Below are 16,010 nucleotides of genomic sequence, written 5' to 3'. Positions count from 1 at the left end.
CGGCGTATATTCGTGTATTAATGCACAATGTATGCACAATGTAATGTTACTTAATGGTCATTTGCCAAAAAATAATTGTATGCTTAGCATGATACAAAAAAGAATATAAATAGCGATGACGTTAATACGTTACATAGGTCGCATTAATTTCCATTCTGTGTCGCATTTATTTCACGAAAATTTGAATTTCTACATTTTTAAAACTCATCAAAACGCTCAAAAATAATCCCCAACTCCTTTAAAATCAGAAACAAAATAAAAAAATTTCACGAATTGCAAAATTTACCTTAATGCTACATTGTTTGTGTGTAACTTACTATGTATAAGGTACTTACCTACTTATATTAATATAATAAAATGAAAAAAAAAGAAGGAAACATTAAAAGAAACCAAGTTTAAAGTAAAATTAAACCACAACCCAAACGTATACAAGTTTTTTTCATTCGCTACATAATTAACTTTGTTTTAATTACTCGCATAATTTACATCAAGTAGTCTTACATTCAATTACATTTGCATATAAAAAAGTACCTATACGGATACTTTTTTTTTTGGCTTAATGGCTGAGTGAAATGTAGGTACATGCTACATATTCAATTAAATACGTACTCGATACCTACATAATTGCAGATTTATTTAAAATTTTAACGCCGGTTCTCATAAATCACTTGCAAATAACACGTAGCCCGCCTAAAATACCTTTAACTAAGTATATTATTCATATTTCAAATTTATTATACGTACGTAGTTATAGTCTTTCCGTTTAAAAAAAAAAAAATGTCTTCATTTTCGTAGATGTGTGGATAAGGGTATTACCAAACTGGAGTTATTTTTCTTTATCGTTGGCTTATGAATACTTACAGAAGTGTCTATTTAATTTAATTGCGCGAGACGAGATCCATTGTATAAAATTTTAATAGTAAAGAAAACTTCGAGGGGTCATATAAATGAATTTTATTGGAAGAAATAAAAAGGAGGGAAATAACAAAAAGAAACACAACAGAAAAAAAGGGTGGATATCTTATATAGAGACATCCTCCTAGGAAGGAAATCTTTCCATTTCTTTTTAAACAGTTGATACCCTGAATAGTAAAGTTTAAACCTTTGGAGTGGTGATATTTTCATTAAACTTCACAATACCAAACGAATAAGTAGGTGAACATCGTAGAGAATTATTCGCGCATATCTCGAGTCTGCAAAGGACGCAGACCAAAGAATAAATTCTTTTACGAGTATACGCCAGACATAAACATTTTTTAGAATTGAGGTACCGATGTATCGTCGATTTGAAACGGTTTTTATGAAAAATGATTACAGTTATACACATATCCCTTTCATGCGCAGCTCATAAACATCGCAAAAACCCATCCAAACTAAAATACTCGACTGTAATATGCGCGCTGTTGGTTATATAGATAGGTAACCTACAGTACACATTTTGTCGGAAGTGTATCCCTAACATATAGTACACCGAATGTTAAATGTTAGTTATATTTTGTATGCTAGTTGAATACATAAATATTTTGCAAATATAACTTCTCGCTTGCTTTCTGTTTCCAAGATATTTTACCAAAAAATTCATCTTCAAAGAGACCATACGATTTATTCGCGTTTTGCAATCGAGTCACGTGCGTTCGATAAACTACCTATAACAGTATACGTTCTTCTCACTTCTGCAGTCTATGGCTACGAAGGCTTCGATGTGTGGTTTTTTGCCTCGCTTCGTCTGCATTTTTAACCATTATTATAATTGAAATGAGATCTTTATGGGCCGATTACCATTGTGTAGATGGTTTATTGTGACGACTTGAGTAAGAATGAGGGGGAGTCTAAATATTAGGTATACCTACCTAGTATATGTAATTGTTCAACGCTATGATTTTACAGAAGATTCTTCATTCGATTCGAGGAAAGTTTTCAATTCAATCAAACTAATACGACGATTGTCTGACAAACCTTTGACGAATAAGGTTAGGTAGTTATATGTCTAAAGAAATAAACGTGAAACAGAATTAAAAACGAAACAACATAAGCTTATTTACTCACCAGTTGAATGTTTCATTCAATTTCATCTTCGTGCAATTTGAGATGTTTAAAAGATGGTAGAATTCCCTTTGCACAACACATTTACTAAATGAACTTATTGAATCAAAGGATTCGGGAAAACAAAAAAAAATGTACACATAACACATCCCCAAGGAACTATACTTACTGCCTATTCTTTTCCTTTTCTTTTTTTCTTCGATCATTGCATCACGTAGTAAGTATGTGAGGAAAAAGATTTGTTGTCGTATGTGCTTCTATAAATAGGTAGGTACTTCGGTAGGTAAGTTGACTTTGTGAATCAAACAGACAGCGCCGAAGCCATTGAAAGCCAAAATTGGGTATAAAACAGGCACAATCTCAGCTTACTCAGATATATGAAACAATTAAGGTTTTTTTAATGAATTGTTTAATGTTTATTAACGCAGGTACTGAAAAAAAAATTCAAAAAAAACTTCGAGATCTTTTTTCAGTGCCTTGAAGCATGTTTCGAACAATTTTTGTTGTTTTTGGGGGGGGGGTTGAATTTTGAGTATAAAATGAGCTTTTTACTTCTCCTGAAAAAAGTAGCAGGTGGACTTAATTGTCGTCTTTTATTAGGTCTTTATCGATTCTAAAAAAAGCATACCTACCTAAAAAAATTCACTCGAGGCTTTCGTAATTCGCTACGTCACTTAATCTCGGCTCATTGTCAGTCTCTTTGGTCGTCTTTTTTCCATTAAATTTCATGATTTTTTTCTCATTCGCTTGTGGAAGGCTCAGGCGTAATTAATTATGTCACCTTCTCTGTTCTTTGTCTTGACCTAACCTATGCACATATGTCCACGAAAAAGTAAGGAACTTTGATTATTACAAAAGTAAAAGAGATGAGGTGAAGTTAAATGTTTAAAATACCTATGTACACAAATCTTGAAATTGGGTTGTTAAAATAATAAGGTTTTCAGCTCTTTCAAAGCGTTTCTTTTTGTTGTCAATCAGATCGCTTTGGTTTGGGTGAGACAGAATATTTTGATTTTAACATTTTTGAGCTAGTTTTAATCAACTTGCTCAAACTAAGCTCCTCCAAAAAAAATACCCAAGTACATCTGAAAGACTTACATACTTACTTGATTTCTTCTCCGTTATAGTAGGCATTTGAATGTTTTATTTGAGAAAATTATTATGTTGGTCTTGTCAACATTCAAGTGTCCCGGTGTTACTGATGAGGCAATTTTACTGAATTTTGCCATAATTTTCATCAGGAGTATTCTCATTGTAGCAAGATAGGTACTTCTGTCTGTATTCCTCGATGCTAATATTTTCTCCAGAAATTTTTGAATCTATTTCGTCCCAGCTGCTGCAGCCTAAAATGACACTGTCATCAGCATGAAGCTCAAAAAACTATTCATGATTTTGATAATGCATTTAGGTGTACCTACTAGGTACCTTATCTACCTAAATGCTTCTCTTTTTGTCAATTTATTATAGTTACTTCAGATGGTATCTAATCTGATTTGTCAACATTTGATTTCCTTTTATTGATCACTAATTAGTAGGGCAACCCAATATATTTTTTTGAATGTTTTTTTGTTGCACTCCGATTACAAATGTAACAAAATCATTTTACGTTTCAGAAAATTGCCTTTCATTTAAGACCTACTTCATTTCGAATATTTCCGAATATTTTGCCTTAAAATGAATATTTTCACATATTTGATTGCTATTTCAATATTTTTGTCTAAAATTACCACATATTTCGCAATTTATCGAATATTTTTGAATATTTTTGAAATTTTTGCATTTTGAAAATCGCAACACAGGAAACATCATTTTCACAGAATGTTGAAGATGAAAAAAATGGCTCTTTTTAATGATGATGATATTGATGATTGATGAAATTATGATGAAGATTGAATTTTAAATTAACCTTCGATTTTTTTTCTTTTTTTGACGATCAAAATAAGAATTTTAATTAAACAATTTTGTTCCATTTTGCGAAATTGTGAATAGTGCATGTGATTTAGGAAACAAAACCCAACCATGTAGCCATTTTTGCAATGTGCTTGTAAAGGCGAGTGAAATGATACCAAATTTGATTTCGAATATTTTCGAATATTTTAGGAGTAATCGAATATTTTTGTCGAATATTTCACCTCAAAAAATCGAATATATATTGAATATTTTACCTCGAATGAGAGCATATTTTGGGTTGCCCTACTAATTAGCATATAGATTGCTGATCAAGAAAAGTGATGTATTGACAGATTCGTATGCTTTTTCTATTTTACATGTGTAACTTATACTATCTTACATTGCATAATACAAATCGAGATTGGTTTTTGATCAAGTTTTAAATTAATGTACCTAATCCAGGTAATTTGGTTAAATTTACATAACACTGAAGCACATGTAGTAGGTATACTTATTTAATTAGATCTCACTATTTATGTTTAACTTTTGGAGGAGGGGTCAGATTTGGACAAAATTTGATCAGAGTCGAATGCATAGGTACCAATAAACCTAAATTCAAGATCTTTTATCCTCCTAAAAATAACACTTAGTAGGTCCAAAATTCTAGATCTCGTAATTTTTTGTAATTCAAAATCCAAATTTCAAATTTTTTTGCATTAAGGAACTTACAGCTTAACATCAAGTTCCTACATCTAAGATTTGGATCACACAGAATTTTGAATCAACTGTCTTGTCTCTCTGAAAAAACATAATTTGAATCAATTTAATAAACTTATTGAGCATTCGACGTGTGTTTTAACGAATATGTATTAATTTCTGATTCCAGCTGCTTTCCCAATCACAAGAAGAATAGGCCATCCATATCAAAACAGAACACCTCCAAAAAGAAAAAAGCCACGCACATCGTTCACCAGATTACAAATAGCAGAACTAGAAAAACGATTTCACAAACAAAAATATTTAGCATCGGCGGAAAGAGCTTCGCTAGCAAAAAACCTCAAAATGACCGACGCCCAAGTGAAAACGTGGTTTCAGAATAGAAGAACTAAATGGAGGTAAGGAAAAAAAATTTACATTGAAACGATATGTAACCCATGTAGAAAAAAATTGTTAATTTAACACATCGAATCGATCTAACGTTTAATTTAAAACTATTTCTTATACTTTTAAAACAAGTCGACGTCATGGAACATGATTTTAATATTCTTTACAAACAGGTTACAACGATTGCTTGTTTTCTGGTACACGCCTCTCTTGTCGACTGTTTAAAAACTCACCATAGCACTTATAGTCTACAAGAGGATTTAATTTGCAACACAGATATTCTCTGGAAAATTATTCACTTTAAATACAGATAGTGTAAAACGAATGTAAAAATAATTGACCTTTCCGCGCTGGTACGTTTTTTTGTTTGTATGTATTTACCTATCGTTTACAAGATGTTAGGCATTTTATTGAATTTGTAAAATTATGACGATCGATTAAACGAACGTGTTAAATTAACAAATTATTCGAGCTCTTATTTACTTTTAAGTTCTAAGTGTTCATAATTATAAAATAGCAATGTTAGGTACTCTTGATCTGGAATCAAAATTTTAGCTGGCGCCGGCGGCATCAGTGACATTGATGGGTCGATGACACGGTGACAACTTTGTTCTCCATCTCCAAAAATTGAATTGAAAAAAAAAAACAGTGTATAAAATAGACAAAGTTATGAGAACCCCACTGTCCCCCTTCTCCCAAAAAATAACGCAATGCCGAAATTAAATTCATATAAGGCTGCATGCAGGATAGAAAAATGTCAAGTAACTCGGCTCATATTTTTCTAAAGGAAAAGAAAATTACAAAATTAAAATTTTCTCATTCACTCATCATTGTAGGTATAAATTTTGTTCTGAAACATGTACAACCTACATAACATAGAGAGACCCTCGACCTTTCTAGACACCCTGTAGTGTAGATATATCCATGAAACATAACGCGAATATCACGCGGCGGCGCCATTCTGAACACTTTATACACATGCCTCTCTCCTATGATACTTTAATTACTTTGATACATACATGGGTATTACTTGATACATTCGCGCTCACAACGTTATATTATGGCAATTTTAGTGGGTTTTGTGGCTTCCCACCATTGAGAGCTTTATATCCACTGTGGTAATTTTGTGCACCCTCCCTATTAATTTATTTTCATTGCCTTTTTAAAAAGTTTATAGATACCTACCTTACTACATTGCGGCTGCAAAGACTGATACCAAAGTGAATATGTACTGAAATACGGTTTTAGGAGGGTTCTCTTAATGTTTGTCAAAGTTGCCCTTCATCCCTTTCATTAACAGTTGCACGATGACAAAATTTTACCTTTAATTTGTGCATCAATCTTCCGAGTTTTTTCGAAAAAAGAGATGGGTTTTCATTCAGTTTCTTTCGGTAGTTATGGTACCTTCCTACTTTTATTAAATGGATTACATACATTACCAATTAACTACCTATCTACATGGTTTTTTCCTTTCAACAAAAAAAGTTCCAAAAAATGGCGAAACAAAAATATGGAATACAATGACATAAGCTAGAATTGACTTTTCTAAAAATTTATGTGCGCAAGCAAATCGAAGTAGGTGAAAAAACGCTAACCAAAATGTTACATTAAATTGGGCTCACAGTACCTAAGAAAAAAATCAAGAACTGAACTGACTACTGAGAAACAAAGTAAAGAAAACGAGTTTTTTTAATTAGAAAAGTACTGTAAGTACCTAATCACCTGGCATGGAAGATATCCAAACTGGCAAAAATTTTAGATTCGAAAAAAACTACCTACCTAATTATATCAAAAGAGCATGCAAAAATAGCTAATCAACCAGAATTTCAAGTCCTAAAACCAGTTCTTAAATTTTGGCCAATTTAAAAAAATCAAACCTAAAAAATAAAATTCTATCCAATCGAATCAACAAACTGAAATTTGATACGGATGCACTACATTTTCGACCCCCCCCCTCCGCCCCTCCACTGTAAGTCGGCTTTCCGACTACATTTTATGAAATTTTGTGAAGATTTCAAGTTCCAAAAATGACCTATAAACTCACCAGCAGCCAACTTAAAATAGCGTGTTCAAGTTGAAGTGCAGCATAATTTTCGAATTTTAATAAAATTTTGTGAAAATTTCAAGTTTTAAAAATCTGCTGGAGGCTCCAGAACTGCACAAAATGGGTCTGAAGCCATTGTCAATCGGTTTGACAGGTCAAAAATAGGGTTATAGGTATAGTTGGGTAGGTACCTGCAAAGCTTGTCGACAAATTTGAAACTTCCAAAAAAAAACAACTTTTTTGGCTCTGTTTTTCAAGTTTTTAATCAAAAGTCAATAAATTAGGCTCATGAGTAGAAAGGTTTATCTGAAAAATTCTTCCTTTTTACTTACACCATCTTGCTACTCAAAGGTTTCTGCTGAGCATAATTTAATTACCTATTGACTTTTAGAATTGGTAGTCAAAAATTTGAGAAACAATCCCCAAAAATTAATTTGTGCGAAGTTCCTATTTTTTTTTCACAAGCGCTGTGTGTTTCTTTATACTTTTGATTCCTATTTTATAGTGTACACAATTTTTGCTAAATTTCAGTGGTTTTCCTCTGATTTTGATTCTATAATTTTTTCAATAGGTAATAAATAAAAATTTTCTATAATTTTAAATCTTTCGTTCTCAATACCAAAATATGTGATTGAATCTACGATTGACCACCTTTCCTCCCCTTCCCCCCAGAAAATACTTCTTTGAGCAGACCTGAAATCTCTGTAAATGAAATTATTTTCCTTTCCATTTTCACTTTGATCTCCGCAAATAAAAATTTTCAGAGTGACTAAAACAATGACATTACTAAGGAGTAATCGCAGGTAATCTCCCAATTTAAAGAATACTCACTGCATGAAATTGCGTTTTGTTTTGTTTTTGTTTTTGTTTTTTTTTTAAATGATTACATACACAAAAATACTCCAGTGACTCACAAAATTGTGAAAAAAATACTCGCAATTTTCATACCTACTTATTCTCTGATTCATTATAAAAAGAAGTGTGGTACCACATCCTTCCATTTGTTTTCCAGTCTGTGTTTTTTTTGGCAAAATTTCATCCAATTCAGTAAAATTTTGTAAGAGTAGATAATTTTGCTCATGTATAAGTTGAATTTTGTCTTTATTCTACGAGTACACACCTAATTCACATTTTACAACTTTTTAAATGTCATCTGGATTCTATTGCCTTTAGTTTTCAAATTAAAAATATTTTGTATAGGGTACGTTTGTGCGCTTATTTTCGAATATGTAATGTACCTACCCACTGAAGATTTTCTAAAAATGCTGCGCTCGCGCTCGAGCGAACTCAAAAAAAGTTTGATATTTGTAAAATAAGGAAGTTTTTCACCTTTATTTCAAATTTTAATCGGCATTTTTATCATCAACACTCCCCCCTCCAAAAAAAATTAGCTGAAATTGTCTCTGGTTGGATGGATAAAATATGAGTAAGTATAGTTTAAAGTGAGACATCCAATATTCATCCTCGCTTCGATTTGAGTAGGTACCTACCAAAAGTAAATATTTGTTTAAATACCTATTTACCTACACCAGCGCTAAAGATAACAAAAAACAAAACAATTGAAAATAAAAGGTAAAAAAGCGAATTACGCCAAGCAAAAAAATACCCATCGAAAGACGTACCTATACAATTGTATCAATGGGTAATGATAATAGGCCAATAATAATCGTTAATAATAATAAAACCTATATCATCATCGGAGTAAGAGTCGCTTAAAAACAAGAACGTTATTCCATTTAAAAGCTTTTAAAATTCCTGTCGCCTTTTCTTTTATTTTTGTCTTCTATTAAGTGGTTTGCTATCATTTTAATTACACGTGTTTGTCCGATCTTAATGCATCTTTCGTGTCCTCCAATGTGGCGCCTACCTTACAATAATTAAACAGCCATAAACTCGATGCTACTATTAAAAAACGACCAGTGTTTTACCTATATTTACCATATTATTTCCATTATAATCTTACCTTGTGTTTGCTTATCAATGAAGTTACGTGAATCTGTTATTAGTGTCAGCTTTTTTTTTCGAAGCCTTTTTAGTTTTAATTTTATTTACAAATGATCGATCAAGAGGTGCTCGAATTGTGGCATTAATTTCTAAATTTTTGTGTACTACTAATCCAACAATTCTCATTAGCAGACACAGTTGTTTGACTACCTAACAATATAATAAACGTTAGCTCGATATAATCACTTTATCGCCGCCAACCAAATCGAAATGGACTTATACGCGGTGACGATGTTAGCACCGCGTAAGTAGGTATATGAATATTTAAAACTACCCTCCAACTCGGACCTCTCGGCTCTCGGCTCTCGAGTATTTCCGCCAAAACAGGTAACGCCGCGATCTGAGATCTGAGAGGCGCCATGTGGCGTTACATACAAAGATAATCACCGATTACTGGTACCACCATATAGGTATAAATTGTCTCCGGTATATGAAAGAAAAATCACCAAACGATCGCTCATTTTTCGTCGATTTCAAAGCAAAAAAAAAATGTCAAATTGAATTTGACGCGTTGCTGGCAATATTGTTGAAGTTATAAAAGTGAAAGTTGAAATCCATTATCTTATAAATTCGCTACGAACACTTTTAGCTTGCCAAAAAGTTTAGCAAAAAAGTCTGCAACATTTTATAAAAGATTGCGTTTACCTAAAGCTTAAAGAAAATACAATTTTTAACTATGTTCCACGCGGAACGCTCAAAGTAGGGTTAAAAATGTCAACTGAACAGGCAAGGCGAATACCGCTTGACAGTTTAAAAGCCGTTTGAATAATTTAACCATTTTTAAATTTTAATACGCTTTCGAGTGCATATTTTCGGGTTAAGAGGGGTAACCTTTTTCGCGATCGACTGCGTAACATAACTAAACCGTTTAAATGTATTAAATATTCAAGTGAGTAAATTCTCGATTTGTGACAACAAAAGTAATTTTTACTTCAAAATACAAAACGCTAACAAAACATTCAAATATTTTGGCTCTCGTAATTTACGCAAAGTAAATATAGCCTATCTACTTTGTAGGTATAAAATTGATTCGAATATTTAAAATACACATCCGTAATTGCCTCGTTTGTAAGCTGTATACATACAATCTATACGTAACTATGCTGTGTACCTACTTGCTTACTTACTTAACACAACTATTATACATTTTGCTGAAAATTCTCATAAATTTTACGGAGTTTTAAAAACCCCTAGTTAAAGGAGACTGATAAGATAGGTAATCATGCGGTGTATTTTTTTAATCCATTTAAATTAGATTTTATTTCGTGAGAAACAGCCGTTCCAATTTTACGATATCAATTAAACTAGTTTCAGTCCCATCTCGCTGGTATAATTACTTTTTTAATTTTAAAACTTAATTTTGCTGCATAGTATCTATTTATTTTAAAACACTTTAACACGGATGCGTTTGTGGGCTGGGAATGAAAGAGTAAACGGTGCGGGGTTAACATGAAATTTGAACTCCTCTTGCTAAAAGGTACCAACACCAACAAATATTATCATTGAATGTTAATATCAAGAATTAATAATTTTTTTTAGCTCTAATGAAAATTTATTGCTGGGGTATTATCCCTCTACTCCCCCTCCACGTTCTACAACAAAATATATATTGAGATCAAAGATTTATAAAGTCTGTGTACAAGATGGTTATTTAGGTTCTGAAGTCAAAGCCTATCTGTCCTTGCTTCTGAATTGTAGGAAAAGTACGTACCTACCCACTGGTAAAAAAATTATATACCTACCTACCTATTGCGTGTTGCTTTTTCCCAAAAAGATTTTTTTCAAGTTCACGACTTTTCATAATGTTTCACCATAAAAATCCATTTTCTGGAAAAACAAGGCATTTTACAAAAAAATTAAATAGTGGAGTGTAAACTTTGCTATCTGTCAAGCCTCCACTACTCCATCATCCTTTCTTTCAATACATGTAGTTTTCAACTTGCGATGTATTCTCAAGTTCAACGTTTATTTCCTGTTGCCTCAAAGAGACATCAACTTTTGTGAAGGTCTTTTAAAAAAATGAATAGGTATCTAAGTAAAAAAAATTATGATGAGTAAATTTTCCACCAGCGTGGTCCGATCACGTATCTATTTTTTCTGGAAATATTTGGTTTTGAGATGTTTTTGCTACTAGTTCAAAAATTAGTTCAAAAATACAACTTTTATTTTTGCACCAAATTGATCAAGAAAAATACAAAAGTACAAAAGCATCGATACTGAATTACATTGAATCAATAAGCAATTGATTGATATCATGATTTCAAAAATTCAGTTCCAATTTGAATCGAGATTTTTTCAAACAGTTGTCAACATGTAATTGTTTTTTAAGGATAGATAGATAGATAGATATAAAAATCTTTGGAAAAAATCGTAAATTCACAAAGCATCTAGAAAAACGAAAATTTGCGGGGGAAGCGATTTTCATTTTGCCTAGATGAATGAAAACTGAAAACGCTGAACTCTTCTCTGCATAAAAATTGAACTCATAATAATTATGAGGAAGATCTCAGTCATGCCATCAAATATCATGGCTTTTTTATTTGAGCTAAATTGCTTTCACCTTCCACTTCAACTCCTTAACCCCTGTTTTTTCCTAAAATATTATAAAAGTATTACGAATTTTATTTTAAAAAAATTTTTTTTTTTCAATTTAGATGTTTCTTTTATTTTTTTGCACACATCTTATTCATCATTACCTACCTAGGTATTTTACTATAACATTTTTTCAAAGATTCAGAAAAAATCATGATAAACAATAGTGGTTAGCCGGTTAGGTACCAAATTTGTAAACCTATCCATAATACAATACCTCATACCATAACCTCAAATTTTCTCAATTCTCAAAGTCGAATCATGAAATCAACCTCGTACTTACTTTAATGTTTCAGAAGACAAACAGCAGAAGAAAGAGAAGCCGAAAGGCAAGCAGCTAGTCGTTTAATTATGTCATTTCACAATGAAGTGATAAGTAAAGGGTTATATGGTACAACTCCAGCATCGCTGGAAAGAGAGGCGACACCCTCGTTTAACGCTTTGCAAGGACTCCAAAGCTGGGCATCAACTTCTCCAGTTGGTCTGCCCGTACAACCAACTTCGGAACACCATTCGTCGCCTCCGACTCATTACTCGATCTCTACGCAACCACCCATTGCTTCACCAATTTGTTAATCATTAAGAAATATCCTATGTCTACATGCACCCCTTATCGAAAGAATCGAGGCAGAAAAATTCCAAAACTCTAGACATAAAAACTCGTTCAAAAAATTACAGATTTCGATCGTTCAGCCTTCTACACTTTCGAAAAGGGATGTTTAACTTTTTCGTGTAATTTAAAAAATAAAAAGAAGAGAACTTTTCAGTAATTTTTCGCATTTTCCTAAGTTTTATTTTGTGACTTATTTTTTAAAAGTTTTAGCGGATGTATTTTTTTTTCTTTTCAAAAAAAGTGATGTGCCATTATGCGTTGAAAAGATGCTTTTTATTTTCGTTATTTTCATTCAATTGCGACAGTTGGTCTGCTAAATTGAATCAGTTTTATTTTTGTTTTCGTTGTGTAATTTTGGTAACATCTACTTGGTGATATGTAATATTTTTTGACTGTAAATTGTTCCGTAAGTACAATTCGTATGTAAATACGAAATTATTTTTTACATAGTTGAAACTTTAATTTATTTATTCATTTATTCAATCATTTTTCAAAAACCCAAATATGTATAACCTTTTTTGTCACTTTAAATTCACAAAAAATTTTCATTTTGCAACGCTAAATTTTAAATTAGGTACTTATTATTAAACGGGTGTATCTAAGTAGGTAATTTGAAATTTGAAAAAAATATGTGTGGGAGTAGGTATTGAAGAAACAGAGTAGGTAAGCTTTGTAAAACAAGCAACCTGATTCCATTGAAAGAATATTTTATTAACTCAGTGCTTAGGGATAAAATCGCGTGCCTATTGTGCATCTGCCTATTTTAAAACGTTTTTGCAAGATTATTTCGATGACTTTGTTGCAGTAAAACCTCATCTACGAGTTTTCAAAAACTTGATTAGAAAACATTTTAAATACCTAATTGCGATAAAGTGCAGAGGAGCTGAAATACCTCTAAATGTTTCAGGGCTATGCAATAAAACGAGCTAAGAAAATTTTCAATTTTTTTAATTCAAAAGAAAACTATAATTCGCTTAACTAGGTTAAAATAAATACGCTACCTACCTAATCGGATTTTTATTTTGTACGTTGCATTCGAGTCGTAAATTTTAGCAAAATTTTATTCAATTTAACCTCTCATAGAGACGGTTAAAGTTCCTAAAAGGACTCCTGCTTACACTTCTATATAAATAGGTTCAAAAATTATTATTAGCTTTTCGACGGAAAATACCTAAGGTAAAAATTATCAAAATGAGCAATATGAAAATGAAACATTGTTATTGTCTATTACGAAAATATTTTTCTACGAAGTGCATATACTTAACTAACTTATTTAGTTGGACTATAAATTACGTCATCTTTAAAAATGCTTTCTCTTATGATAATTTCACCATTTTATTGCGATTTATTTTAACGAGTTACTATGTTTTACTGTTCAATTTCCTCTATGTATTTTTAATGTACCTATATGAAAATTTATTTATGTAGAAATAATTGTAATTGAAAGAAAACTTTGTACCTGTAATTAATTATTATAATTTTTCTTTCTTTTTTTTTCTAAATTATACGTAAGTATATTTGTAAAAGTATACTAAGGTATATACATTGTTCATTGTTACTTTATTACAAAAATTTTTACGGATTTTCTTCTCTTTATTATTTTGCGAGGAAAAAAATGAGTTTAAAAGTACCTACCAGTAACTATGGTATAGGTAGGTGGTAAGTATACAAACAATCGCCCATCTGGAGCTGGAAGTATAGGTAAATCACACACATGAGGTTATGAGCATAGGCTACCTCTCGATGTGGAATTAAAAAAAGATAAAGCATCAACTGAAACCAAAACATGTGGAAAGTTAGCATGTCAAACGAACTAGATGTACGCGAGAATCAAACAGATTATTATCTACAACAGCCTATATTTCTCACGGACAGGAAATGAGCTACTGCTGTAAAAAATTGAAAAAAGGTTTGATAAATGCGGACAGTTTTCTTGCGAAATTACTTAGACGTATAATCTTCGAAATATAATCAGCAGGAGGCTTCGAAATAATAATAGGGGTAGCTAGTTTTAGTCACTTGATATGAGAGTTACATTATGTGACATCCTCAATTCTCCAACGCGACGTTTACGAGAACGTAATTAATTTTAACGTTTTAATTACGAGTACGAAAAATTGTCGATCGAATAAATCCGATGCTTGGAGGGTCAAGTCAACCCGCAAGTACATACATACATTGATGCATCTCAACTCGCAATTTCAAAATGGCTTCGTATCAAAATATGAGTCCTGCAAAAAAAATATTTTTTCAAATTTGTTTCACTTTTCAGCTATTAAAATGCATAATGTTCTCAAAAATTTATATTGAAAAAAAATATGTTCTTCAACTTCCTTCAAATTTTGATGCGAATTATTATTTATCTAGGCATTGAGTTGAACTGTATTCCATTATTAATAAAATATACAGTTTTTAGGGGGTTCAACAGGATTGCAAGGACTAAAAAGATCTCAAAATTGAGTCATTAACTTCAAAAAAATAATTTCAGTTATTAGGCAGATGAGCAGAAAAATGATGAGTAGGTACTTAAATTGAGTTTAAAAATTCAAAAAATCAAAAATTTATTAATTTAATACGAAATTTGGTGAGTGGAATTTTTACAAAATCAAGTGAAGACCTTCATTTTGAGTTGAAATTTGCGCAGAAAAAATTTTGGGTCCGAAGGTGCCCCTGGATGCGAGATATGGGTCCCAAAGAGAAAGGGCATAGCCCTACATATAATACTGATTTCTTAAAATTTGCACCGTTCTATTCCAGAATAATTCCCCCAGCTTCAGAAATGATATTTTTAATGTCTAATATTCGAGAAGAATTAGTAATTTTCGAAGCACGAAATCCTCCAAAAATAAGCGATTCATAAATTTTCAATTACTCAGAACAGGTGGCCTTGGATTTTTATAGCTGGCACAGATGGTGGCAAAATTTCAAATACCTAGTTGGGTAGGAGCTATTAGAGCAAAAATCCACGATTTTTTCAAAAACGCTTCTTCTTTGAGGGCTTAAATATCTCGTTCTAGGATACTTCTGTGGATAAAAAATTTTGTGTGTGACTTTCAACTTAAATAATGAAAATCTCCACCAAATTTAGTCAAAATTATCCAACATTTTTTTTGCAATCTTTCCCGTCTTACATGGGTACTTTTATCGTTTGTTGAATTTTTGGTGTCATCAAGTGCGAATTTTCACCCGGAGTTTTCAATTTGATTTCTTTAGACCCCCCACCCCCCTTAAAGTCAAAAATCAAAAAAATGTAAACAATATCAAAGTACATACTTGAATTTTCAAATACCTATAGTTAATGAAAAAATCTCCATGAGTGGATACCTATATAAAAACCTTGCAATTAGGAATAAAGTACATAATTATTTTGACTTTTGAGACCCCTTCTTGTAGCTCTTATTCAAACATGACCACCAAGAATTTAATTTGAAACTCATCCCTTGAACTCACATACTTTGTGTAGGTACCTATTCAAGATGAAGAAAGTTCGAATGAGTAAACTCCTCTATAACTAAACTTTTTAGGCACCAAGTACATACATTTTTTAATTTTTGGCAGATTTTTAAAAATTGGGTTTTGCGAATTTTTGTATGAATTTTAAATTGCTGTAGAAGAGTTTAATGTGAATTTTAGCATGCTTACAACTTTGAATGGTACAAAAAATCCAATTTTCAAAAACGACCCTACCTCTTCCAGCTCGGAAATAACCATTTTTAACCA

General features: G+C 31.7%; 1 protein-coding gene across 1 annotated transcript in view; it reads left to right on the top strand.

The window, feature by feature from the left end:
- Positions 1–13,856, top strand: part of LOC135839956 (T-cell leukemia homeobox protein 3-like) — a 29,316-nt gene extending 15,460 nt beyond the window's left edge. Inside the window, exons 4-5 of the mRNA XM_065356245.1 lie at positions 4,820–5,048; positions 11,974–13,856. Of these exons, the coding sequence (XP_065212317.1) occupies positions 4,820–5,048; positions 11,974–12,253 (509 nt within the window). The 3' untranslated portion in view covers positions 12,254–13,856. The remainder of the gene's footprint in view (positions 1–4,819; positions 5,049–11,973) is intronic.
- Positions 13,857–16,010: the final 2,154 nt, after the last annotated feature.

Source organism: Planococcus citri, chromosome 3, assembly GCF_950023065.1.
Source record: "Planococcus citri chromosome 3, ihPlaCitr1.1, whole genome shotgun sequence".
Taxonomy (NCBI): Eukaryota; Metazoa; Arthropoda; class Insecta; order Hemiptera; family Pseudococcidae; genus Planococcus; species Planococcus citri.
Note: the sequence above shows the minus strand (reverse complement) of the source record. Positions and strands in the feature narration are given on the sequence as shown.